The sequence below is a fragment of the Aythya marila genome (genome assembly GCF_965140915.1).
Source record: "Aythya marila genome assembly, chromosome: 3".
NCBI lineage: Eukaryota > Metazoa > Chordata > Aves > Anseriformes > Anatidae > Aythya > Aythya marila.
The window spans coordinates 94,605,782-94,632,074 of NC_139044.1; the positions used below are offsets into that span (position 1 = coordinate 94,605,782).

The following is a 26,293-nucleotide window of genomic DNA, read 5'->3' on the forward strand; positions in this document are numbered from 1 at the left end:
CCCCACAACACCTAGGAAAGTCTGTGTTTCTTTTTTGTTAGTTGGTGGAGACATAGCTGTTATTTTGTTGATCACATCCATTGGGATTTGACGACGTCCATCTTGCCATTTTATTCCTAAAAACTGGATCTCCCGTGCAGGTCCTTTGACTTTATTTTGTTTTATGGCAAAACCGGCTTTCAGAAGGATTTGGACTATTTTCTTCCCTTTCTCGAAAACTTCCTCTGCTGTGTCACCCCACACAATAATGTCATCGATGTACTGCAGGTGTTCAGGAGCTTCCCCCTGCTCTAGTGCAGACTGGATCAGCCCATGGCAAATGGTAGGGCTGTGTTTCCACCCCTGGGGCAGCCTATTCCAAGTATATTGGACTCCCCTCCAAGTGAAGGCAAATTGTGGCCTGCACTCTGCTGCTAGAGGGATGGAGAAAAATGCATTAGCGATATCAATTGTGGCGTACCACTTGGCTGCCTTCGATTCAAGTTCATACTGAAGTTCCAGCATGTCCGGCACTGCAGCACTCAGTGGTGGCGTGACTTCGTTCAGGCCGCGATAGTCCACTGTTAGTCTCCACTCGCCATTAGACTTTCGCACTGGCCATATGGGACTATTGAAAGGTGAATGAGTCTTGCTGATCACTCCTTGGCTCTCCAATTGACGAATTAGCTTATGGATGGGAATCAGGGAGTCTCGGTTGGTGCGATATTGCCGCCGGTGCACAGTTGTGGTAGCAATTGGCACTTGCTGTTCTTCGACCCTCAGCAACCCCACAACAGAGGGGTCCTCTGAGAGACCAGGCAAGGTAGATAATTGTTTAATGCCCTCTGTCTCTAAGGCAGCAATACCAAAAGCCCACCGGAACCCTTTTGGGTCCTTGCAGTATCCTCTTCTAAGATAGTCTATGCCAAGGATACATGGAGCATCCGGACCAGTCACAATGCGGTGCTTTTCCCACTCATTCCCAGTCAGACTCACTTCAGCCTCCAATACAGTCAACTGCTGAGATCCCCCTGTCACTCCACAAATATAGATGGGCTCTGGTCCTTTATAGCTCGATGGCATTATAGTACATTGTGCACCGGTGTCTACTAAAGCCTTATACTTCTGTGCGCGTGATGTGCCAGGCCATCGAATCCACACAGTCCAATAAACTCGATTGTCCCTTTCCTCCCCCTGGCTGGAGGCAGGGCCCCCCTAATCCTGGTCAGAATCTTCCTCGTTTCTGTGTTTGAAGGACTGTCTGCTGGAAGTTGGAGCAGCAAACTTTTCGGAGAATCCCTTTTTCCTGATTGTTTTCTTTTGCAACTCACGTACCCGTGCCTCTAGGGTCGCGGTAGATTTTCCATCCCACTTTCTCATGTCCTCTCCATGGTCTCGTAAGTAAAACCACAGGGTGGCACGGGGTGAGTACCCACCATATCGTCTTCCTTGTGTGGGTGAACGCCTACCCCTGACAGCTGAGACACTGCTTTGTACAGGTGCGAAGGAGAATAATCTCTCTTCAAGTTGGTGAACCTTTTCAGAAAGTTTCTCCCAAGTGTTCTCCTTTGGTCGGTGGGCACTGGTTGGTTCAGGTGGGGAGGACAATAGATTCTCTTCAAGTTGGTGAACCTTTTCAGAAAGTTTCTCCACAGCTGAGACGCAGGCCTGTAAGGAAGAGGAGAGACTTTCTTCGTACTGCCGGAGTTGTTTAGCCGCTTCACCCACTGTGGGTTCCTCATCCTCTTTCCAGGCCATTATTGCCAATGAGCTGGCATATGATGATGGTGCACTCCGTACAAACTTCCGCCACATGGGTCGTGTACACTTGACTTCATCTGGATCTGTGGATGTTTGTTTGAGGTCTGGATCCTCATAAATCACTTCCCGTACGGCTAATTCCCTCAGGTACTGGATTCCCTTCTCCATAGTGGTCCACTTGCCTGGTAGACATAAAATATCTTCCTTGAAGGGATACCTTTCCCTCACAGCTGAGAGGAGACGCCTCCAGAGGCTGGTGGGTCGTGCTCCATCTGCAATTGCTTTGTCAATGCCGGCGTCTCGAGCAAGGGATCCCAGCCGCTTGGCTTCCCTGCCGTCTAATTCCACACAATTGGCTCCAGAGTCCCAGCACCGGAGCAGCCAGGTGACAAGCTGCTCACCTATACAGCGACCAAAATCTTTTCGCACATCTCGTAGCTCGCGCTCGTTTAGGCTTCGGGTAGTTACTGTTGCTCTTTCGGCATCCTCATCTTCCTCCTCCTGAATCCTTGACGGCCCAGCGTCGTCATCATCTTCGTCATCTCTATACTTAGTTTTGGCAGAAGCCTTACCTGGATTGGCAGAAGACTCTCTGCGTTCTAAACGACTTGAATTTCTATACCATATTTTCACCTTCTCTACAGGGGCAGCTTGCACTGCTACTGCTCGTTTCTCTGACTTTGTTACAGGGTCTGCCACAGGGGTTGGAATGCCCTCTGCAGGGTCAACTTGCACTGCTACAGCTCGTTTCTCTGACACGGCCACAGGAGCTGGAGCGGCTACAGGAGCTGGAGCAGTTGCAGGAACCGGAGCTGTAGCGGCTACAGGAGCTGGAGCTGGAGCAGTTGCAGGAGCTGGGACTGGAGCAGCAGTAGGAGCTGGAGCTGGAGCGGCTTCAGGAGCTGGAGCTGGAGCGGCTTCAGGAGCTGGGACTGGAGCAGTTGCAGGAACTGGGACTGGAGTAGCGGCCGGAGCTGGAACTGGAGCGACTGCAGGAACTGGGACTGGAGCAGCTGCAGGAGCTGGGACTGGAGCGGCTGCAGGAGCTGGGACTGGAGCGGCTGCAGGAGCTGGGACTGGAGCGGCTGCAGGAGCTGGGACTGGAGCGGCTGCAGGAGCTGGGACTGGAGCGGCTGCAGGAGCTGGGACTGGAGCGGCTGCAGGAGCTGGGACTGGAGCGGCTGCAGGAGCTGGGACTGGAGCGGCTGCAGGAGCTGGGACTGGAGCGGCTGCAGGAGCTGGGACTGGAGCGGCTGCAGGAGCTGGGACTGGAGCGGCTGCAGGAGCTGGGACTGGAGCGGCTGCAGGAGCTGGGACTGGAGCGGCTGCAGGAGCTGGGACTGGAGCGGCTGCAGGAGCTGGGACTGGAGCGGCTGCAGGAGCTGGGACTGGAGCGGCTGCAGGAGCTGGGACTGGAGCGGCTGCAGGAGCTGGGACTGGAGCGGCTGCAGGAGCTGGGACTGGAGCGGCTGCAGGAGCTGGGACTGGAGCGGCTGCAGGAGCTGGGACTGGAGCGGCTGCAGGAGCTGGGACTGGAGCGGCTGCAGAATCCACCGTAGGGGTCACAGTGGCCGTTGGATCTGTCACAGGGTTTGGAGTGGCCGCAGGGTCTGTCACTAAGTTGACAGCAGTATCAATGGCAGCTCGATAGGCATGAGCCAGGCCCCAGCACGTTACAATGATTTGTGTTACTTTGGAACTGCCAGAATCATTACACCTTTTTTTCAAGCATTCTGCCAGTTTTTGAGGATTTTGCCATTGTTCAGGGGTGAATTTCCAACACACTGGGGGTGCCAACTGCTCTAGATGCCTGCCCATATCCACCCATACTCCCTGCCACCCACAACTATACTGCCTCCGGGCAGATCTCCGGATGAGCTTCCTAAGTAGTTGTTTAACTTTAAGCAGAATCTGAAGTGCATTCATGAGGCAGAACAACAAGACTATGGTATTCTGAGTATTCCAGAAATATTCAATATCTTGGAGAGCTATTGTGACAAGCTCAGGGGATAAGAGGGTGGTGAAGGAGGAAGGCAGAGTGACCCAGGAGGATACAGGGGTGGTGAAGGAGAAAGGGAGAGTAAGCAAGTAAGGAAAAATATCCTCCCCTTTCCCCTCCACAGATTGACTCTCTAATGGAGAAAAACAATAGGTATAATTGCTAATAGTTCCCAAGATGCTGTTTCCAAAGTACAGAGTCCACGATGTTACTGAGTATAAATACCAAGTTAGAGTCATGACCAGATATCTTATCGTCTCATAAGCCATTGCTATAACACTTAGTACCATAATGGTCTGAAACCAGGGCCCGGAGAGGAGAAACAACACTACAGAGAGCAAATACGGAAAATAATGTACTATAATACTCAATTTGGAAAACAGGCGCAGCAGAGTTGTGATTAAAGCAATCAGCATCATGACAAGTGACTATTAAGCAGGTCTAATCCTTACACCAATTTTAGTTTAACACACTCTGATCAGATCTGCCGTTATCTCAACCTTTCGGGCCCCACGTTGGGCGCCAAAAAGACTGTCGTGGTTTAACCCGACCGGCAGCTAAACACCACGCAGCCGTTCGCTCACCCTCCCCCCTCCCTCTCTGGGACGGGGGAGAGAAATGGAAAGTGAAGCCCGTGAGTTGAGATAAAGACAGTTTAATAAGACAGGAAAAAAAATAACAAAAATAATAATAACAATAATAATAATGATGATACAATGGTGATAATACGAAAGTAATAATAGTATGTACAAACAAGTGATGCACAATGCAATTGCTCACCACCCGCTGACCGATGCCCAGCCTAACCCCGAGCAGTCCGGCCCCCTCCCCCCGGCTAGCCACCCCTATATATTGTTTAGCATGACGTCAGATGGTATGGAATACCCCTTTGGCTAGTTTGGGTCACCTGTCCTGGGTCTGTCCCCTCCCAGCTCTTACTGCACCCCCCAGCCTGCCCGTTGGCAGGACAGAGCAAAGGCTGAGATGTCCTTGGCTTAGTATAAGCACTGCTCTGCAACAATTAAAGCATCGGGGTGTTATCAGCACTCTTCTCATTCTAAGCCAAAACACAGCATTCCACCAGCTACTAGGAAGAAAATTAATTCTGTGTTAACTGAAACCAGGACACACACTCAGGATGCTTCCACTTTCCATCAAAGCAGTCGCTTACCTGATGAGGACCTTAGGTCGTCTCCTCCTCCAAGCTGCCCTCAGTCAGGCTCAGCTCTCCACCTGGGAGCTCAAAGCCATAGGCAGGAACACAAAACAGGTCAAACACACAACAGGAGAGCACAGGACTTACCAGGAAGAGAGATGTGACAACCAGACTGGGGAGCAGGTAACAAGCAACAACATTTTCCATGGATCCAGCAGAAGGAAGATGATGTGCCACAGGCCAATATACTCCAGTAACACTGTGCTGTTAGGTACGTTAGATGCTAAGAATATGCAGAGCTAGGAGCTACTCTTTACTAGCATAACTGCAAACAGCATGGAAGGTAAGAGACTAAGAAAACATCAACATCAGCATGTTAGTTCAGATTCAGAGGGTAAGCTTTCGCAGTAAGCTTTCTACTTACCTCCATGCAAACTTTGATTTGCACCATGAAGCAGTGTCAAACCACAAAAAGAGGAAGACACATTCCAAGAGCGCACCTGTCTGAGCTGGGCAACCAGTCCACAGGAACAGATCAAAGCAAGTCTGAAGTGGAACAAAAACCCTCGTCTAAAGTGACTGTAGCACCCGACTACCTTGCTGTAAAAGGACTTGCTTGTCTGCAGTATTTTCAAATATACAAATTGTTCAGGAGAAAAGAGTGAAAGTACATAACCTTTTTACCAGAGATGGGTCTATGCCCTTTGAAGTCATAGAAAGCGAGATCTCCATAGAGGTTCTGTAAAGATGGACTAAATGCCATTTAAGATTAAGTCAAATTCGCCCTCCACACAGCTCTGCCATCAGCATAGGAAGAGTTCTCCTACTTCAATTAGCCCTGCAACTAACAGGCTTACCAGTTAAAACAACCATTTATCTTCAATCTCCTGGGGCTGCGGTGCTGTCATCTACAGCTGTGCAAAGTGTTGGCTTAACAGCTGTGTCCTTTAAGGCTCAAGTCCAAAAAAAGGCTTTGTTATGGCATTCTTGTCTCTTGTATAAAAGGATACCATTAACATCTATAGCAAATAAAAAGTGCTTCAGGAAAAATGCATAAATAAAACCAGAGTTTTTCCAACAACTCACTCTACCTGTGATACAAGCCTGGAGTTGAGCTAAACTTCTGCCACCAACTGATCAGCAACCATATGATGAGCAGAGTGCTGGATGGACAAAGGGCAGTGCACTGACTGTTCAGCCGGGTTTGAATCCTGAACAGCTCCTCCCAGAGGTTTTCTTTACTGATGTGGATGACAAGCACTACAGCCCTCCTACTAGTCGATGCTTATTTGAGTCCAGAGATGGAAAAAACTCCGCACAAGAGCCTGCAGGTCAACATTCCTGTTCTCATCTTTCATTCATTGCACTAAAAAGGGCAACTATAACACACAAAGAAAAATCTGTCCTTGTTCCTTTGCCCAATAAACCATGACACACCAGCACACCTGCTGACTTCAACTCCCTCTATAAATAGAGCATTTACACAAGCTGTTATGTATGGGTGACTTACCTTATCAGTCTGATAAGAGCCAATTTTAGTAGCAACATTTTTCTTTTATTAAAAAATAGAATATTGAGGAAATTCACACACAAGGATTCTTGAAAAAGAGACAGCTGCTGGTTTCATGACAGTCTTACCCTTTGTTTCAGAATGCAGAGTCCTACAGAAGTACGAGGTTAGAAACAAAGCCTGCTTACTGTTTGTAGAAAGAATCCCTCCATGTGGCAGCCATGTCCTTAAGACAACGTCAGACTTTCGATTCGTGCAAATGAACTGTTTTAGATGAAGCAACAAGAAAGTATCCCACTCCTAAAAGCAAGCTCATTCATAGACCAACCCTCAGTAGCCTGTGTCTCCTGAAAGGACAGCTATTAAACACCTGTCAGCTTTTCACTTCAAACGCAAGAGGCCCATCCTCAAGATTGTGAGCTAGGTCTCTTCATAGCATACTCAGAGTAGCAGATTGGAGCATAACACAGATCTTCTCTGATCTCCAGACTCAAAGGGATTATTCTGAAGTCAGTGAGATTCCTACAGGATGACTGTAACATCAAGCTGATGACAGTGATGGCTTCCCTCCCTTCTGCTTTTTTCCCCCCCAAAAAAAACACTACCTCACAACACAAGGTCTTAGCGCCCCTAGTGGGTCTTACACTGAGAGGTCTGTATTTCATTATTGTACAATGTCCAAACCAGGAGTTCCTGAATGACATGTGGCTTTTCGTTAACTCACTGTCATGGCCTGCCCTATTTACCCCAGCAGTTTATAAATCCTGCTTTAAAAAAGCAATTCAAATTAAACACTGTTTCCTCCCACCTCTCCTTTACAGGCTCATTGTCTCATAGAAACTAGGAAAAAAATACCATTCTGAAAAAATACCATCCTGAGCAGTTTCTTCTACCAGGTCAGAAGCAGAGTTCCAGGAGCATCTTATAAGACAGGTTGTCTTTATCCAGAAGAGGAAAAATTAAAACCCAACCAAACCAGGTGTTAGCAGAAAGAAACATATGGAAGTCTCCCTGTGGAAACCTTTAGGGCAACAAATATCAAGTTTCCAAAACACTGTTGTGCTGGAGACACTAAAACCTCTTTGCAGTTGTATCTAAGTATACCTTGTGGCTCCTCCTAAGAGATAAGCCATAGATGTATTTTGCTAAGGTTGTTTAAGTGCTTTCATCAAAAGCTCATTCAAATGTGTCAACAAACTGATAAAGACAGCATCACTAGAAGCCCACACGAACTGACTGGTCACTAGCATGTACTGAGCTTATTTCAATTCAGTTTTCCTTATTTATGAGGAAGGAAGCAGCACTACAAAGGGATTCCAGGGCTTTTTTTTTATTGCAAGTCATTTGCTCCTGTAACATTTGATAACTATTTTATCCACAGTAAATTGGGGAAGGTTTACATTAATGTTACTTCCATTAGCTATAGCACGATATACAAATATTCAGATAAGCTTCTAATACGCATCCTCATTTCATCGTCGTCCAGCTCTACTCTTCAGTGCTCTTAAAGTTTTCCTCATGATTGGTGCAACTTCTTTAACAAAAAAAAAAAAGTTAGGATTACAGCATAATGTGAAGGACAAAGTTATAGTAGCATAATATTAGGTATACATTGATAACCAGCAAGTTAAAGCAATTATCCTGATAACCTCAGGAAATTCCACTTACTTTTGGTAGGCTTCTTTCCATCTTGAGTTGTTCCACTTGAGCTAGAGCTTCCACTGTAGCTAGTAGGGTTCAGATTTGATGAATTATTGTTTCTGTCTCTGCTTTCTGGAATCTGTGTTCTTTTAAAACCAGGAAATAAAGAGATTACCCTTTTTTTTTTTTTTTTTTTTAAAAGAAGAACTGCCATTCACTCCATCACATTTTGATAAAAAACTATCACAGTGTTTTAACAAGTCTGTCTCCTTATCAGTACTGTGATACGTTTAAAATTATAGAATAATTCAGGTTAAAATGGGCCTCTTGAGGTCATCTAGTCCATTTCCATTCTTGCACAATTTTTCCATTCATTAGATATGATACCTCTTATTTGTCTTTAAAGTAAAATGATCTGAATTTACGACAGATGGAGCTATTATGATGACTAATAAGCTGTTGGCCTGTGTTCTAGTTTGGTCTGTGATTTTTTTGTTTGGATTTGAATACAGCTGAACTACTAATTGTCTCTCTGCCAGAAAATTAGGAAAAATTCACACTTGAGTTTTCAGGTCTGTTTTGTTTTTCTCCTTTAAGTTAGAAATGCCCAGGAAAAGGCACAATAACTAGCCCTAAATATTAGGTTGGAAACACCAAGTAACAGGACAAGGACTGGGACGGTTGCAGTAGGCATCAGCTCTGTGTAGAACAGTTAAATCAACACAGCATTTAACTGCCCAGCAATCTGGGCAGCCTTGTACACCTTGGAGCCAGTCACTGAGGCCTGCTGCCAGTTAACATAAAGCACTGCATGGCAAACACCAAACAGCCTGCTAGGGACCTGCATGTGTGCCACAGGACCTTCTTAACCCTTGTAAGACCAGCTTCATTAGTGAAAATTTCAGCTGTACACAGTAAAGCTGAGAGAAGGTTTTCAAAGGACATGTTCAAAGAAGCTAAGTTAACTCATCATGCCTGAACAAAGTTTTGTTTCTCGAGAAGGCAAACCCTCCTTGCAGTTCCTTTCACACAACAATAGTTTGTCCTAATTTAGGATGCATAAAAAAAAATATGCTGTCTTCGAGTACATTATTCAGTTACTAGGACAGATAGGACACTTAAACTACTGTACTGAAGCACAAACTGGAAGGCTAGTCTGTCACAACAGATACAACCTCCCACAGGGTAACCGAAAGCAGAAGCCCAACTTGAAGCGCCTTAAGCTACTGCGTTGGTGTTGGACCATCTTTGCATCAGTAACAGCAACACTCTGGAAAGAAGCTTCGCAATTTGATCACCTAAAAGGTGCAGCTGTAAAATCAGTTGTAAAAAAGCTTTTACATCTCCAGTGTAAAAGCTGTTTTTAAGGGTTTCCAACATGTGGGCTGTCATTCCTGCCCCATACCACCACTGTCTTGAGCAATACAGTAGACAGCTAAACTGTAAATCAAGTTCCTGAAATCAGCAGGCTTTGATTTTATATATATATAAAAATATATTTATATATATTTATACACACACTTCCACAAGTTTCCGTTGTTTTTGTGTTTTCTCCCCTCTCCCATAAGCCCAGGTCAGCTCAGCCTTAGGCACATGAAGAATTACTCAGCACAACTGCAGGCCCTGCAGCACGAGGACAGAAACTACTTACAATGACTGCTGACATTTTCAGTAACTGTCAGTCAGTTTTGCATCATCTTTGCAACAGCTGAAGTTTTATACTCCCCAACTACCTGTCACTTTCCACTTACATATTTGTCAGCCTGCATTAACTGCTAATTCAAGAGTAACCCAGATCAATTAAAACAGTTTCCCCCCCTCAAAAGGATCATTTTTGAGGCAGGCAGCTGCAGAGCAGTTATGCCAACAAGGGAACACCCACAAGCTATGGGGAGAAGGGAAGGCACGGTGCTCCTCACAGGGAAGTAAGTGACCACAGCACAAGACACCCACATCCAGGCAGTGTGAGCAGTCTCCACTGTTTTTACAGTCCAACTGCTGCTACAGACTTATCAACCCATGGGGTGCTTTTAAACCAAACTGCTGATTTTCTTTTGGACTAGAACAGATATACAAACATAAAGAAGTCTCTCCACATAGTTGAGAAGGGAAAAGGGGGTGGAAGTTGGTGCTACAGCTGTTTTTTCTCCCTGTTGCATGCTCTTGGGTATAAGAGGAGTTCATCAGGACAGCACAAATCCCACATCTCTGCTTCGGTTCCCATGGCTGCTGAACTACCCTGAATTAAGCTGTCAAGAGGAGACCTTGGGTTTGTGCTGTACGAAGAAAATATTTGAGGAATCCCAATTCTGTGTTCCTCCAGTGATTAGTGTTGGCTACTGCCACTGACTGACTGTTCCAGACACTCCTTCAAGCTGCCAAAGTAGAAGCCCACAATCCAGTGTATTAACAGTTGCTGAGATTCACTCTGGTCAGCTCTATCACTCTGGACAGCTCACTGGGGATTTGATGAAAACAGGAGAACATGTGAAACTATTAGGCAGGTTTATGAACACCAAACATCAACACTGGGATCTCCCCAGGATGTCAAGCAGCATTAATGTGATCTGGAAGAAAACAAGAGTGGCTGCTCGCTCACTAGCAGGGAAGATGAATTCATCCCTGGCACTTGGAGAAACACGTGGTGACAATACACACACAGCAGGGGAGCACACAAGGCTTAAAAGGCAACTTAGCTTCTAGCTACTTAAAAAAAAGTAGAGTAAACCAAGAGCTACTTATAACAGCAAAATACTTCGCCAGCGAACTTTAGCACTGACAGAGATGTTTAATCTCAAATTAAACACGCAGCACAGCACAGGACACTTACTTGCACTTCTCCGTGGGATGAAGCTGGGTGACAGGTCCTGCTGTCCCATGGATTTCTTGTTTTCGGCGAATATTCCTGGGTGGTTTTGCTGCAGTAGTCATGTAAGCCATTTTTACTTGCCGGCCTAATACAGAAGCAAGGAGCAGAGGATGTGATTTTTCCTTACTTATGTTTGAAAGTCAGTTGAGAAGATGGTTATGTGGCAATTTCTAGGTTTAAATTGCAAAAAGTAATTGTTCAAAAAACAAGAATGATAGCAAAGTAGTAACTGAACCACAGCAAGTCACATACAGCATTCCTTCACGTTAACTTTGGTATTTGCAATTGCATCTGTATTTTTTGGTATTTGTCATTAAAATTGCACTGTGTGGTTGCCTAGAACCCTCATTCTAACCAGTAAGGTAACGTTTGTGTACAGCATGCTGCAAGGATTATGCATTAATGTGCTGTATTAATGTATATGTTCACTTTGTGTGCAACCTGTAAGTTAAAAGGAACAGCATCCTTACTTGATGCCTTCTCCCTGAGACACAGCATCAGTGATCAGTGCAAACAGACCACTAAACACCACACAGTAAGTGTCAAGAAGAACAGAAGAGACTGGGTTTTGAAAACCAAAAGGCTACTCACATATTTTTTTTTTTACCTTTTGGTTTCTTAGCCTGCGCTGAAAGAATGTTTTTTGTAAGCGTCTTCAGTCTCTCCTCCCTCTCATTGTAGAGCCTCAAGTACATTTCACGCCAAGATTCATATTCCAGGAGCCTCTCATTTTTAAAATCCCTCTGGCAGTGTTTCTTCCACAAGTGGTCAGACACTTCTGTAAACGTCTTGGTTTGAACACAAGGTATTTTAAGATCAAGGATTTAAGAGTAACATTTCCAAGACTACCTGCTTGGCTGAGCCTGCCGACAAAGCCCAATCACCCCGTGGAGGAAGGTTCAGAACAAATCCCACCAGGTGCCCTCGCTGGTACCTCCACCATGAAGCAATACAATGCCACACAGAGATGTCAACATCAGTCTAGAAGTCACGTAGCTTCAGAGAGCAGAGCTCTATATTTGAGCTCATGAGCCACGCTTACAGGGTAGATGTGTGTGTTCAGCACAGGCTCAGGCCACACCAGCTCTCAACTTCAGGCATGCAGAGAAACGGCCAGCTTGCACTAGGGAGTGCCACACACTCAGAACATCAGTGTTCAAATGCATCATGGAGCTGAAGTCTTAACACTATAGATAAAAAATCTACCAGATGCAAACTCAGAAATACCTGGGGTGAGATTTCATGTACGCTTTGCAGCCACAACCGTTTTTAAGCCTGAAAACAGGCTTAAATTTGTTCTTACTGTGCCTGGCAAATGTTGTTTCTTTGTTGTTGTTTTCTCTTGTTTTCAGAAATAGCACCATTTCTACCCACAGTGGCTTTCACTTAGTCGTCAGTAATAACCTCCCAGATGCTTTACATCCTGACAGAGAGGGAGGCTTGATGACAGCTGAATTCAAAGAAAGAGGTATACAAGACACAAAAGCAGTGTAACACTTAGAATCTTTATCAAGAGGGGTGCAAGGAAAGCAAGAACAGGTGCCTAAAGTCCTCTGTGGTTCCCTGAATTTAGCAAGGCAGAGTTTACCGGGTTACAGTCCTCTATTCGAAACAACTGCTCTGGTGTGCAGCGTGTTAGCACAGGCTCAAGAATTTCAAAGGGCACACCTCCTACTTCATGCAGTGCTACAAAAGAGGACAGCACTTTTAGTAGCTCATTTGTTTGTTGGTAAGTGTAACACCACTTAACAACAGTTTAAAAAATAAAAATAGACATCAGTTTCAGCAAATACCTACAGAACACATGTTCTGAAGTCAGGGTATGAAGCTACAAATCAGCAGTTCATAACTGGCAGTTATATCTGAGGATGGAGAAAGCATCCTGGAATGGCTATTGCCCCATCTTTACTGATCTGTATCACTCCCCTCTCTGCCTACACAAAAGGAATAAATAATTTCTTGATCACTCATTCCAGTTTACGTGAACACACACTTTGGAGGGGCAAAAAAAGTCAGCAGGATTTTTGGCTTATACTTTATAGGACATTATATTTTAACTACGAGTTGGAGCTTTAAAAAAGGTAAGCCTCCAAACAAAACTGTGTTTCAGCATGATCATAAGTTTGGTTTTATAAATGCCTTTTGACCAGCTCTGAGTCACTGTCTGTAGGGAGGAACACTACCTTCTAGTAGGCCAGCATGGAAGAAACAAAGAAATCAAATAGTCTTTCAGTACAGCCTGTTACAAAGCCCTTGAAGTACTCACAATCAATATTATTTTGAAGCACACGGATGCACTGCTCATACAGTGTAAGCATCTTTGAAAGATGGACTTGTTTGGAGCCAGAGTAAACTTGCATTTTAGAGTTCTGTCTCCGTCCCGTGAACTGAACTGATTCGCTGACTTGCTGGGGTGCTTCCACAACAGGCGCTAGGGAAATCAAACAAAACATCAGGCAGGGTTTCTTTGCCTCCTGACATTTTACAGGGCTTTAAACATTCAGAGGAACATGCCTGGCAGGACAAATATATTTTTGCTTCTTGAAATATAAGATTATATAATGTTGTTCTGCTAGAGTTTGATCCCTTACAGGTACTCTGTTACAGAAGTCCCCTCATACAAGTGCAATACAGCAAGTACATTGCAAATGTAAAGCAAAACATTGAATTAATCTACATGTACCCATAGCAGCCTTACATTACCTCAGATCTACACGAGTTGGATCCACAGCTAGACTGGGCTCTGAGCCTTCCTTCCCCTTGCAACAGGGATGCTCTGATCTACATGAGCTGTACTGAGATCTAGATATCCTCAGTTACCAGGCCACCAAATGCTGCTGTCATTACAGGGTTATCCTAGGGAAATTGCAATAGCAATGATGTCTCAAGCCTACAGAGATGTGAAACTACTGAAACCTCACAGGAGCTGCAAGGGAAAACCACTGGCACTTTGTGCCACCTATGAATAGGAATGCAAGCAAGTTTCTAGGCTGAAGCTACAGCTGGTGACAATTTCTACTCCAGTTACATAAGGCGTAGACAGGAATAAAGATAAGTGGAGCCCAGAGAACGACTACAGGATCTACACCTCCTCTACATCTGTGGAAACCTTTCACAGCACTTCTTTACTTGCAAGCTGTAAGAGGGAAGCCTTTATATCTCTTTAGATTCAAAATGATTTCTACAGGAGAGCAAGTGAAGACATTTCTTTGCCACAGACAGATGAGTTACTATAGTTTATTAGGAAATGGGATGAAGACTACCCTAGACAGAGCTGTAAAAACATGCAGTGCTTCACATTTACCAGCCTCACATGCTACTTACCCTTAAAGTCAGCAGCATAGGGGAGAGATGAGATTAAAATGCCTGGCAGAGATTTAGGCAGTGGAGTATTAAGAAGATCTTGAAGGGACGCCACCTTGGTCTGCACACAGTCAAGGAAATATTGCTTCATTGTTAAAAATTCAGATTTACTGAGGCTTAAAATAAACTACAAAATAAATTAAGCAAGCCCAAAAATTACCTAGGATAACCAAAACTATTGCATTTCTGAACTAGGATTTACTCCCATATTTCAGCATATTCCTTCATCTTCTACTTGCCAGTACTACATCACAAAAGGAACTTAGTGGGGTATCTGCAATCAGTGCATAATAGGGATTAAAGGAAGAAGCAGATGTATTCAGCTAACAGGCTTTCAGATAAATCACTACTGAGGTTAGAGGCATGCAGCAAATGAAACAAAACTGCAAGATGACAAAAACCAGAGTTAGATGTTTAAAGGCAAGCTAAATGTTATCCTGAAAGACAAGAAACAGCTTCATACCTGGTTCTACCTCGTCTCCTGCATCATGCTGGATAAGCAATACACTCTTCCAGATATCCCCTTAAAAAGTGACTTAAAGATTCCAGGAGCCTGGTAAGTGTTCCTGCAAATGCTCAGCATTGCATACAGTATCTAAATTAAGTCTTGGGTGTCTTCCAGTCATAAGCCAGGCACTTATAAAACTTGCATCTCCCTAAACTTCGTTTTGGTATCTGAAAGAACTTTTTGCAACTTGAACAGCCAACATTTTCCTCTCCATTTCACCAAGATTTCCCTCAGTTCCCTAGTTCCTAGATGCTGCTATCATGTACAAGCCCCTCCGTTAATATTCCTCTGTTTGGGATAGAAGACATTCCTATCGCAGACCTTGCACAATAAATAAAGCCTGGAGCTTTCACGTCACAGCAAAGATAAGAGACTTGAAGAGACCTCTAATTCCCTGCGTACAAAGGGCTTCATTTAAAGAGTCTAATTAGTAAGCACGTTTAGCTCTACCTCAGCTCAAAGGAGCTACTTAAGCTTTCTGCCACTTCAAGGGACTAGGGTATTTCACTTTAACAATTCATATAAGCTACCCTTACATGCAATAATGTGGTTTACTTCAATGCACTGAAAGAAGAGTCTGTTCATTTCCACTACAGACCGTAATGAGCAGACCACAGCTTCCAACAAAACAGCTGTGCTATGCCAGCATCTGCTAAAGTCAGAAAACAAGCTGGTCAAGAATGAAGTTACAGGTAAAAAGTCAATTAGCTGATACCAATCAAAGACCACTGCTGCATACAAAATTATCGTAAAAAACATAAGAAACTGATTGTAAACTGTCAGTATGTAGTAAATAACCTTTTTTGCCCCAATTAAAATTATTTGCCATTGCCATGCAGCCTATGTCAAAGCCACACATTTGTTGCTTAAAATAAGCACAGATTAATTTTGCTGGCAGTAAGACACCAGAACACTCCTTTGCCCGCAGTTTATTTGCTATTATTCCAAGCATGCAGTGGTTTACCTTTTTACTGGGCGTTTCTGATTGATCATCCTCACAGTTTTGGATCTTCTCTTCTCCCTCATCTGCGTGAGGAAGTTTTGTAGTCTTCTGTGGTACTGAGCTACTCTTCTGTTCGCTGCACTTCTTTGGACGTTCACCTGCAGAGCAAGCTTTCCTCTTTCTTTTTTTTGTAACCTGATCATAATTAAGGTAAGATTCAAAAGACATAGTAGGGGGCTCAAATTCCTCATCGCTAGGTAATTTAGCTTTGCTTCCTGTGACAGGTTTTTGTTTTGGTTTCTTCACATGCTTAGGATCTTCCTGTTTGGGAGCATCCTTACCAGGCCTTTCGTTCGTGGGGGATATGTCCTTACTGGCCACACAGGAACACCTCTTTTCTGAACCTTCCTTGCTGTCCTTGGAGGCTCTCTCTTTCAAGTCTCCTTCTTTAGCTTGAGGATCAGTACCCTGGGAGCCACGTTTAGAACTACTGCTACTACATTCTTTACTATCACGTTCTTTTTGAGACTCAGAACCTGTATGTCGGTGCTTTTTTTCCCTGTGAGTATGCTGCTTATTCAACTCCTTAGAAATGGGAGAGCTATTGGAACTTTTGGAGGCCAATACAGATGCTTTGGGCTTCTCTGAAGGCTTAGTTCCTTTGGAAACAGAAGATTTTGTCTCATCTTTTTCAGCATTTTTTCTTCCTCTGTGATCACTACAACACAAAGGAAAAAAATACATCCCACACTACATCTGATGCTACATTCCTGAAGAATCAATCTTTTTTATTTACATTAGTGAAACCAGAAGCTTTAAATCACACCATGTGGCATAATTCTTACAGGACCCAGAACGGCACTCAAATTTTGCTTCCACATCAGCACAGAATCTGAGGGAAGTCGCTCTTGGTCCAGCATCACTAACTACTGCAACAAGAAATTGAGAGCAACCCAAATGGAGAGTAGGGACATAAGCATCAGTAAGAAAAACATGTTTGACATAGTGCTATTTGTTCAAAATGCTTTAGATACCACTGCTTTTATACAAGTTTCCTTGCAAGTTTTATAATACAGAGATGGTACTTGAAGTAACTAGGAGGCAGAATTTAAAACATGTTCTGTGGTTGGTAAGAGTACAAAACATCAGCCTGGATACTTTGTTATTACCCATGTGCTCTGGTATGCCACTTCCCTGTTGTGGGAACAGCTTCAAATTTAACATGCACTGCTTAGTCAATCTGAAGCTTCAGCTTTCTCAGATCAACTTCTCCCACTGTCAAGAGGGCTGCAAAACATCCAGAGCACAGTCAGCCTGCTGATGGCAGTGGTGGAGGCTGACTCCTGAGAAGGAATCACATCTTTTCGAGTGTACCTGCTCCAACACACAAAACCCTTTTCAGTCTGCAGAAATACCATAGGGAAGTCCTGTACACAACCAGATCACTAAAGAGATGCTTCATTTAACAACAGCCACATTGCTGAGAAAGAAAAAAAAAAAAAAAGCAAACTTCCTACTTCTCTAGAGGGGAGGAGAGCACTGCCCATCACCAGCTTAGTGCTGCTCACATCGGCTGGTACCTAAGAACCTGTGCTGGTCAAAAAGGCAGGTGAAGTCTGAGTGCTGGCTGGCTAATTGACCAACCCTGGTTGCTTTGATCTGTCTCCTAGTAATTTAAAAAAGACTCATTCCTACCATTCATCTATATTTCATAACACATATTTGTCATTCCAAGTATTATTCTAATATTTCCAAGTTGTATTTTATTAAGTTATGCTACACCACAATTAATCCTGTAGAAAGAGTCCATACCTACCTTTTATTTTCTGGAGGAATAAGCTTTTTCCATCGCTTCACCAGGGATTTAGCTACATTCCCAGCAGTGGCATGTTTCCTAAAGCTGTTCACTGTTTTGCCTATGCCAGTTTCCTGTTGAAAAGGGTGCAAGAAAGATGGGCGGAATAAATCACAACTAACATCCCAAGAAAAGCTTTCCCTAAAACTGCTACAAGCAGCATTAGCATAGCAGACTGAGCAGTCTTACAGCAGCTAAAGAAGTAAACACAGTTCTCAGTCTACAAACAGACTGAAAGAAAATCATAATTATAACCAAATGCTGGGAACAAAGTGCAGCCTGAATTCATAGAAGAAGCTACTTTTCCCCATTAAATGTATGTAATCCAGAAACCTCACTTGGCTTGAATGCTTATGCCCACAAAATGCATACTGCTAAAGTGAATTAATCAATTTATATATATTTCTATTTATACAGGTACGGTTTAGCATATTAAAGAGCACAAATGATCAGTGTATTGTAATCTAAAAGCCTCAACATGAAGTACCATGGGGCAGAGGTGCCAGATGAACAGAGTTCATGTGACTAAACTCAAGTCTCCGCCACAGGAAAAAATCCCCTGATGTTTAAGATGTCGTGTTCATTGTTCTGTTCACCCACCATAAAATTTATTTTCACATTATCATTGTGTCTTCAAATCTTGCTCTGATTTCTACATTGTAGAAGTAGAACTGCCCTGCAGACTTTGCGGGTATATAAATATCACAGGTGAATTTTTTAATCCTGTTATTAGTATCTCCAATTCATAAACCCCCACTTTTAAGATACATTTTTGTGTGCAAACCCTGGAATTTGTGAAGCCAACAGCAACCCATTAATGCTCTCACTAGCCAGTGAAATTATACTCCTGTGAAGTGTGAGTAAGAACTATGCATGTACTACCCCTCCAGGCTCAGCTCAGGCCTTAGAAGGGAATTCCTTAAAGCTTCAGAAAAATAATTTTGCTTTAAAGAGATTCAGTTTCTGTATCATTCAGGAGCACTGGTTTGGAGGTTCAGTGTATTGCAATACATGCGAGAAAACTGGTGGGAGGATTTCCTAAAGCTATCCATGTGAGAAATTTATGTTCCTAGAAGTGCTTTAAAATATGCAGAAACCTCAATTTTAAGGTATCTCTTCCTCTGCCTCACTTGAAGACTTCCATCATAGTCTGTCACATTGTAACATGCAAGTATGCTGAGAACAATTATCTGAGGAAGCCCTTTGTCATTTCTAACAGCTGAGATGAGATTACTTCATTTCTCAGTAAAAATATTGGTGGATTATAATAGAGGCCCATCTGTTTTTAGGCAGGCAAGTGCCTTTGCCCAAATAAGCTGGCCAAATATTCCAATTACCATATTTTTCTCTTGCTCTGCAAAGAACTATCTAAAAAAACAAAATCTTCTTCCCAAAACATGGATACATTATTCACAGTAACCCGAAGCTTCCCAAACCACTCAGAATTTCAGATATAAAAACTTTACAGGGTGCACCTTGGCAAAGGATACAAATCACAGGTATTCTTACTCTGTAACTTGGGATAGCTGCTCTTTAGATGCAAGAAACTCACCTTGACCAGCTAATAAGAGACAGAAGATTTAGACAACTGGCCCAAAGAACAGATCACCCATATTTGGGGTATCTTAAGCACTGATTTGAAAGCAGATTTAGTAAGAGTTTTCCCTATATGTTCAGATCACTGCTCACCACTAACACTTGTCACAATGCTGAATTTGTTAGGTTTTAAGCCCAGCTTCTTTTTGGAGAAGGCTCCATGGCTTCTTATACAGAGCTCTAAATGAACCATGCTAAGAGTCCTAATTCCCAAATGCAGCAATGCCCACTGCTTCTGGGATTGCAGACCCCTTAAACTCTTCATAGTGAACGACTGTGTAATGTATTATTGGTCACTTACCACTAGAATATCCAGTGATATATCCAGATCCTGTAGTACCTTAAGTGCTTTTAGAATCTGAAAGGAAACAGATTATTTTTTTTAATTAGATAACATATGCATAAGTACTATCCTGCTTTTCTCATCCTCATTCCCATGTTTATCCAAAAAACCTTGACAGGAAGAAGATCCAGTAACTCCAGGAAAACGTAAGCCCTCCTTCACTATACGTAAGTGCTATGCTTGAAATTTGTTCTGCAATACCCCTAGCAGCAGTAATAGCAGAAACCCCAACAGGTTTGACTTTACTGCTACAGAGATTACATTAAAGATCAATAAATCAATAGTGCAGCAGCTCAGGCTACAAATATGCCCTCACTCCTGGTGTACCAGTGACCGATCAGCACAGAACTGATTCAAAGGCTGAATTAAGCAGAAGCAGCGTCCTGAAAGAAAAAAAAAGAAAAAAAAAGGCAAGCTTCCCACAAGGTCTCCCAGCCAGCAGCACCACTAAAGGCCAAGAATTAAAAAAAAAAAAAAAAAAAAAAAAAAAAAAAAAAAAAAAAAAGCCCATGGGAGTTCAGCTTGTGAAGACGGTCAGGTTTTGAAGCCTTCACTGCTATTTGTACAAGACCAAATCAAGCTAGAACAGCTGCTTTGTTTCACACGGGCAAAGTATATACATCTTTGATTAAAACGTTGAGTTTCATAGAAACAGAAGAGTATTTTTCAAATATGAAACTGCTTATCTTACTCTGAGAGGTTTTTTAATAATACAAAAGTTTCATTTATAAATAGAGTATGAACTTATTTGGCAACGGGAGTGCAGCACACCTGAGTCTTGCAGTTGACTACACACAGTTTGCATCATCTTTGACAGATTTCTACAGTTATGTAAGTTATGTTATCTAGCTGACAGAATTAATGTGCAACTAAAGTAACAGCATTTCATAGGGTGCTAACAAAGCCTGGAATACTTCTGTTTTTTTTCAGACCATTGCCACTTCTAAATGCAATGGCAGAAACCTGCTGGGATGCAGGACGACAACCCCAAAACTTCTTAAACTTTAGTAATTGCTTTAATAATAGTCACTTCTCTCTGCAACAGTTCTAAATTTCACTGTTCCTATAATATATTAAAAATTGAATCCTCCTAAATCTCACTGTGCACAGTGGGCTCCATCCATACGCCTGGCATGTGGTTCTCCTGCGAGGCATCCACCCTGCAGTAGCACCTTAACATTTAACTTTTTCCAGACACTTCACAGGCATAGACTACACATTATGAGACGAAGGCTTTCCCAAACTAATCCCCATCAGGAAGAAAATATGCTGCAAAGATGCTTACAAAGTTAAGTAAAAAAAAAAAAAAAAAAGTAATATTAATAAGAGCACAAGCATCAGAAACTATGTTATCAGTGTCAAATTAGTTAATTTTGTTTTTAAAGTGATATTCCCAGGCATTTAACTAGTTTTGCCATCAGAAGGAAGCAGCCCATTGCTAAGTGGATGGGTTTTGCTTTATAGGATGACTGGCTACTCAAGCAGTATAAACAGACTGGGAATAAATCCCACAGCCCAGACACAGTCCTGCACTAAGAATGCTAAAAGATGCTTTCATCAAGCTACAGAAACAATGAGAATTTGATGGGTTTTGGACCGAGTTAGTTCATGAAGCTGAGTTCATTACAGAAGAATCTTTAAAATGGGTTCAGGAAGCAAGCAATTACTGTTCATGCAACTTCAAAACAGGGGGGTAAATTACAAAAGTACCTGGATGACAAGCATGTCTGAGAGCAGTCAACATGTTTTAATGTAAGACAAAACTTTCAATTTTTAAACCAAAGCCCACACTGTTCATTTTGCTTTCCTGAAATGTGTATCCCATTTGGCAAATTAAGACAAACAGAAGGGTTTCGTTAGGTAGAAAGCATTGATCAAACACTAACAATCCCGTTAAGAGCAGTGATCCCCGTCTCCCAAAAGCTGGGAACAGCTCAGCCTGCAGTGAGCCCAGCAGTCATATCTGCTCGGGGATGCTAAAGGAGAGACAGCCCCGTGTGCCTGTGTGTGCAGCATAACCAGAGCCTCACGGACGAGCACACACACACCAGCCTGAGACACAAGCACAGGGCCAACAGGAGCACGAGCAAGATAAGATGAAGGGAAGGAAGGAAAGCAGAGGGTCCAAGCAATGAAAAACAGGCAAGAAGCATGCGAGCAAGCAGCTCTCCAGAGTGGAAGCCAAAAGCAGAGGGATGATAAGAAGAGGCCCAGCTGTGCCAGGTCTGTCTCTTCCCATTGCACCAGCGCTGCTCCAGCCTCTCCGCGTGAGCCTTGGGATCACCTTGCCTCCTGTAGTTGGGCCCTCGCTCAGGCAGGATGGGACCCAGCTGGGTGGTGAGACCCCACCAGGTCCCTAACTCCTGGCTGAGCTAGCTACCTCATCAGATCTTTGAAGACAGCACTTTTTAAAAGTCTAACACAACCCTAAGTGAGTCACTGCTATGCTCAGTTGCCCTCACTTTAAAAAGTTTCCTTTAAAATGTCTGATTTTGTTTTCAGCCACTGAATCTCATCATCTCTTCCTGCTAACTAAAGGGAGTCCTCTCTCAAACATCTTATGCAACCCTCAAATATAAACACTAATCACACATTACCTCTTGGTCTTTTTTAGGGCCAACCAGACAAAGTTCTTGAGCCTCGGTAAGTTACGCTGGCCAGAGCTGTGGCTGTTCTGCTGCTGTCCTAAAATCTTCCCTGCTCGGCAGCCTTGTTTTTAAGAACAGCCCCCAGAACAGGACATAATATTCCCGTAATTGCCCCTCTAATACTACATCGCTGTAATAACACGACCCTGCTAAGCTACCCGGAGATAGCAGTTATTCCATAAGCCACTGCCTTGTACTGCAATTTCATGCTCAACTGGTAATACACCAGAGCTCCAAATCATTTTCTGAGTCAACGCTTTCCAAAATACAGGCTCTTATCCTGAGTGACCTATATTCACAGCTCCTAGCTGTGACTTTCCACTGAGCCATGCTGAAACGCAGGCCGCTCAAATGAATGTAGCCTAGCACATGACCAAGGCTGCCTTTTTCTAGAAGAGTCCTCTTCATCTGACACAAATTACTTTGGTACTTGTGACATCTCCCTGCACTGCTTGCTGTCTTCTAAATTAAGAAAGATTTGAGTAACACCATGTCAAGATGAGATGGATAATTGCTCCCCCTCCTATTCCCACCCTCCCCAAAAAATAAACAGCATTGCTTTCTGATAAGGATTGTCACTTATTTTTGCTGACTGTAATTTCAATCCATTTTGTAGATGTTACATCAGGCCCGTAACATTGCTGCTGTAATCAGCATCATACAGCAGCAAGTCAAATTCCTTAAGAGACTTATGTATATTTATGACAGCTAGTGTCAGCTGAATATAATTTAAGATAAATTCAAGCTAAATTTAGCAGTACATATCTACATGAAGTCTCATTGAGTGCACTGGCTCATGGTACCATCCTTTATTTCTACACCAGTTACATCTTACATGCAAGATTTTGCAGCTGCTCATTGCAGCGCTTCATGGACTTCAGGGACAGGGCTCATTTCATTTCATGGTAACCTTTTTTCCAGAGCTGCTGAACTTCCCTAGTATCTTGAGGATCATTCAACTTCTAAATCATCAGTTCTGTTAATTTTGGTCAGTTCTCTGAAAACTCACCAGGTAGCTATTAAACCCTGCATATTAAGAAGCTTTTGATATGAACAATTTATGTTCTGTATCTTTTCCCTGGTGCCTATCAAAGTATCCAGTGGTTATTAAAAAATGTGACACAATTAGACAAAGTTTATTCTCAACTATAGAGCAGAAATATTTGACAACACAAACACTTACTGACATATGTATCAATAATAAGGATTTATTATTCTTTCTGCACATCCTTGAAGCCTCTCTTTGCCTTTAAACATAACTACATGTTTTCCAACACTAGGTTTATCTTGTATTAGTAGTGCATTTCATGACTGCCAATTTCCAGTTATCAGTTTCTCCCTTCCCTTCCACTCCTTACCCATAACTGTTTCTATTTCACTAGACACAGCTTTACCAGGAACAGTGGAAGTGCTACAGCACCACCATTAGACCTACTTTGTGCAGCACCTGCTTTTGGTTATGTTACAAACGCAGGGCATCTCCTTCTTTAACAGAGGCAAACCTGCCAGGACTAGACGTGTTTTTCTCCTTGGATTAATGTGTTTTTAAGTTTAATGCTTTGGGAGCACTTAGAAACAATTCCAGAGATGTTGTTGTTGTTTTCTTTTCCTTTTCAATCTCCTGTTCATAATAGCATATAATCACCAAACACTAGTATTAAAAGATTAAAAAGAGTAAAAGAGATAGAGTAAAATTTGACCACTTATAGAACACCAGAAATTTTAGTTTTACTGAACTGCAAGGTATAGCACCTCAAGAAGTACCTGCACTCTGGTATTTGTATTTTGCACAGATAAAGCCTACAGCACCAGCAGATGAAGACAAACCATTAGTGGGTAAGAAAATCGGTATTTCTTGCACATGTATAAGCACACACTTAGAAAGCACACAATAAATATGAATGTAGTAATGATGCTTTTTAAGTTTTATTAACCACAAAGTACAAAGCAAGTTAAATGATATACCAGCCCTCTGTTTGCAAACACTTCCACAAACTTGCATCAAGTTATAACGCTTCAGGAAATCTACCACACTAAGCATGTTCTGTACTTTCAAGATGAATTCAGCCCCTCAAAAAAAAAAAAAAAAAAAAAAAAAAAAGCCCTTTAAAATATATTTTTGTTGGTCAAACACGATTCATTAGCAAACAGTAAGTCAAATTTGGGGCTTCTTTCTTTGCTGGAGCAAAGTGCCTTCCCTCCTGCACATCTCCTTCCCTGCACCTTGGTACCTTCGAGTGCCAGGTTCAGCCTCCTTCGGCTGCTCTGCCCCACCTCACAGAGGATGTTTTCTTGTTTCAAGCCCTCCTTATCTACTTCTTGCAGCTCCCGAGGAGAGCCCTGCTCTCCTACAGGTTGCTTCATTTATTTCAGATAAGCGTAGCTTAGTTCTTCTCCTACCAGGAATCAAAGCACAGGATGCGGTGCCCTTCCTGCACCACTGCAGCACAGCAGGAACACCTTTTCCACTATAAAAACCTCTTCTGGAGCTCAGCACCTCAGCTTTGAGCTTCTGGCCAGGACAAGACACATAACACCCAGCACCATCCATCAGCTGGTTTGGTGCACAGTGTTATATCTACCTTTAAGACACAGATTTTTGTCACCTCATCCTACACAGGACCCCTCAGGCTCCTATTTAAAACACCACGCAGCCAGAGCCCGGCCATACACCGACCTCATGGTGCCAAAGGGACCTGATGCACATCGCCCCCTCCAGGCGCCCCAAGCCGGGGACGAAGCCTCGAGGCCACCCGGGGGGACCCCCACCGGCCCCCCGCTACCTCCGCGGGCTGCTCCGCGCGGCCCAGGCGCTCCTTCAGCTCCATCACCCTCTTCGTCCCCATCTTCCTCCTCCTCCCCGCCGCGCTCGCCCCCTCCGCCATGGCCCGCAGCCCCTGGCGGCCGCCATCTCGGGCCTCTTGTAGCGGCGCCATGGGCGGCGTCCCGCGGCCGGCTGCCTGCCGTGCCCGCCCCGGCCAAGGGGGGGAGCGCCGCCGCCATCCCGCTCCTCCATGTCCTCAGTCAGCTGCCAGTGCCATGCCCCGGCCCTCGGCTGTCCCAGGCTCAGCCCTGCAGGGTCTCATCCTCGTGTCCTGCAGGGTCTCATCCCCCTGTCCTGCTGCTGAGGGCACAGCCGACAGCGTCCTGCCCAAAGCACCTCAGCCCCGCGGGGCTGGCTGCAGGGATGGTGGTTGTGGTCGACCTGGTTGTGCTATTACCAGCACATATTTGTTATCAGCATGTAATATGGACTAGCTGCTTTGCTTTGTGCTGCCTCTCTCAGTTTTGCCTTTATTTAAGCACACACTATGGTTGGTACTTAGCAAAAAGTTATAATTCAAGTATGCCTGCGGCTCTGAGCCAGAGGGAGAGCAGCAGCCTGCCCCATGACCTATGGTGGCACTTCCACATGTCCTTCAAGAGCACCAAGAGCACGAATACATCAGTATAGACCCTGCAGGGGTGCGTGGTCGTAGTCCCCACTGCACCAGCTGATGGATGGGACACAGCATCGGGGCAGTTGCACTTGCCCACACAAACTTCTTTGGTCACCTGCAGGTCATTTCAAGGCCTGTGGTGTGTCTGTTGTGTGTGTGTGGCCATAAGGCTGCTTAGTGGCTGGTAAGTATGATGGCAAACACAGCAATAGCAAGGCCAAGTGTGATATAGTATAAACTCACTTTAGGATAGAATAAAGCTTGTGGTTTGATATTGTATAAAAACTTACTTTAGGATAGAATAGAACTTGTGATTAAAAGTTAGCAAGGACAAAGTAAACAACATCTTGTTATCTGTAGACCTTCTGTTACGTTTAAGCATTTTGTTATTTGAAAACACCCCATTATCCGTTAACACTCAGTCAGGCTAAGACTTGAGATAACTTGAGTCAACTGTCTGTTATGTCTTGTTAACTGAGACATCCTGTTATCCGCCGACCCCCCAGTTAAACTGAAAGACAACTCAGCATTTTTACAGCCTGGAAAACAACTGATTAAGAAAGTGCATTACGAGGAAGACCTACGGCCTTCCTCCCAAAGACCACTGCCCACATCCTGGAGACCCTGGCCCACAATTCTTGGAAGGCTTTGCGCAAGCGCAAGGACTGATAAGCTGATTAGC

At 43.7% G+C, this 26,293-nt stretch overlaps 1 protein-coding gene across 1 annotated transcript; it reads right to left on the reverse strand.

Annotated features, from left to right (window-relative positions):
• Positions 1-7,781: 7,781 nt before the first annotated feature.
• On the reverse strand, positions 7,782-25,107 carry LOC309876189 (elongin-A-like; the record flags this gene model as incomplete). Its single annotated transcript, XM_082756189.1, has 11 exons — positions 7,782-7,939; positions 8,074-8,192; positions 10,877-11,000; positions 11,523-11,703; positions 12,504-12,601; positions 13,182-13,346; positions 14,240-14,339; positions 15,751-16,447; positions 17,546-17,658; positions 19,482-19,538; positions 24,955-25,107. 11 exons carry the CDS (start codon positions 25,105-25,107, stop codon positions 7,878-7,880), a joined length of 1,869 nt encoding a protein of 622 aa, XP_082612315.1. The 3' UTR covers positions 7,782-7,877.
• Between the last annotated feature and the right edge of the window lie 1,186 nt (positions 25,108-26,293).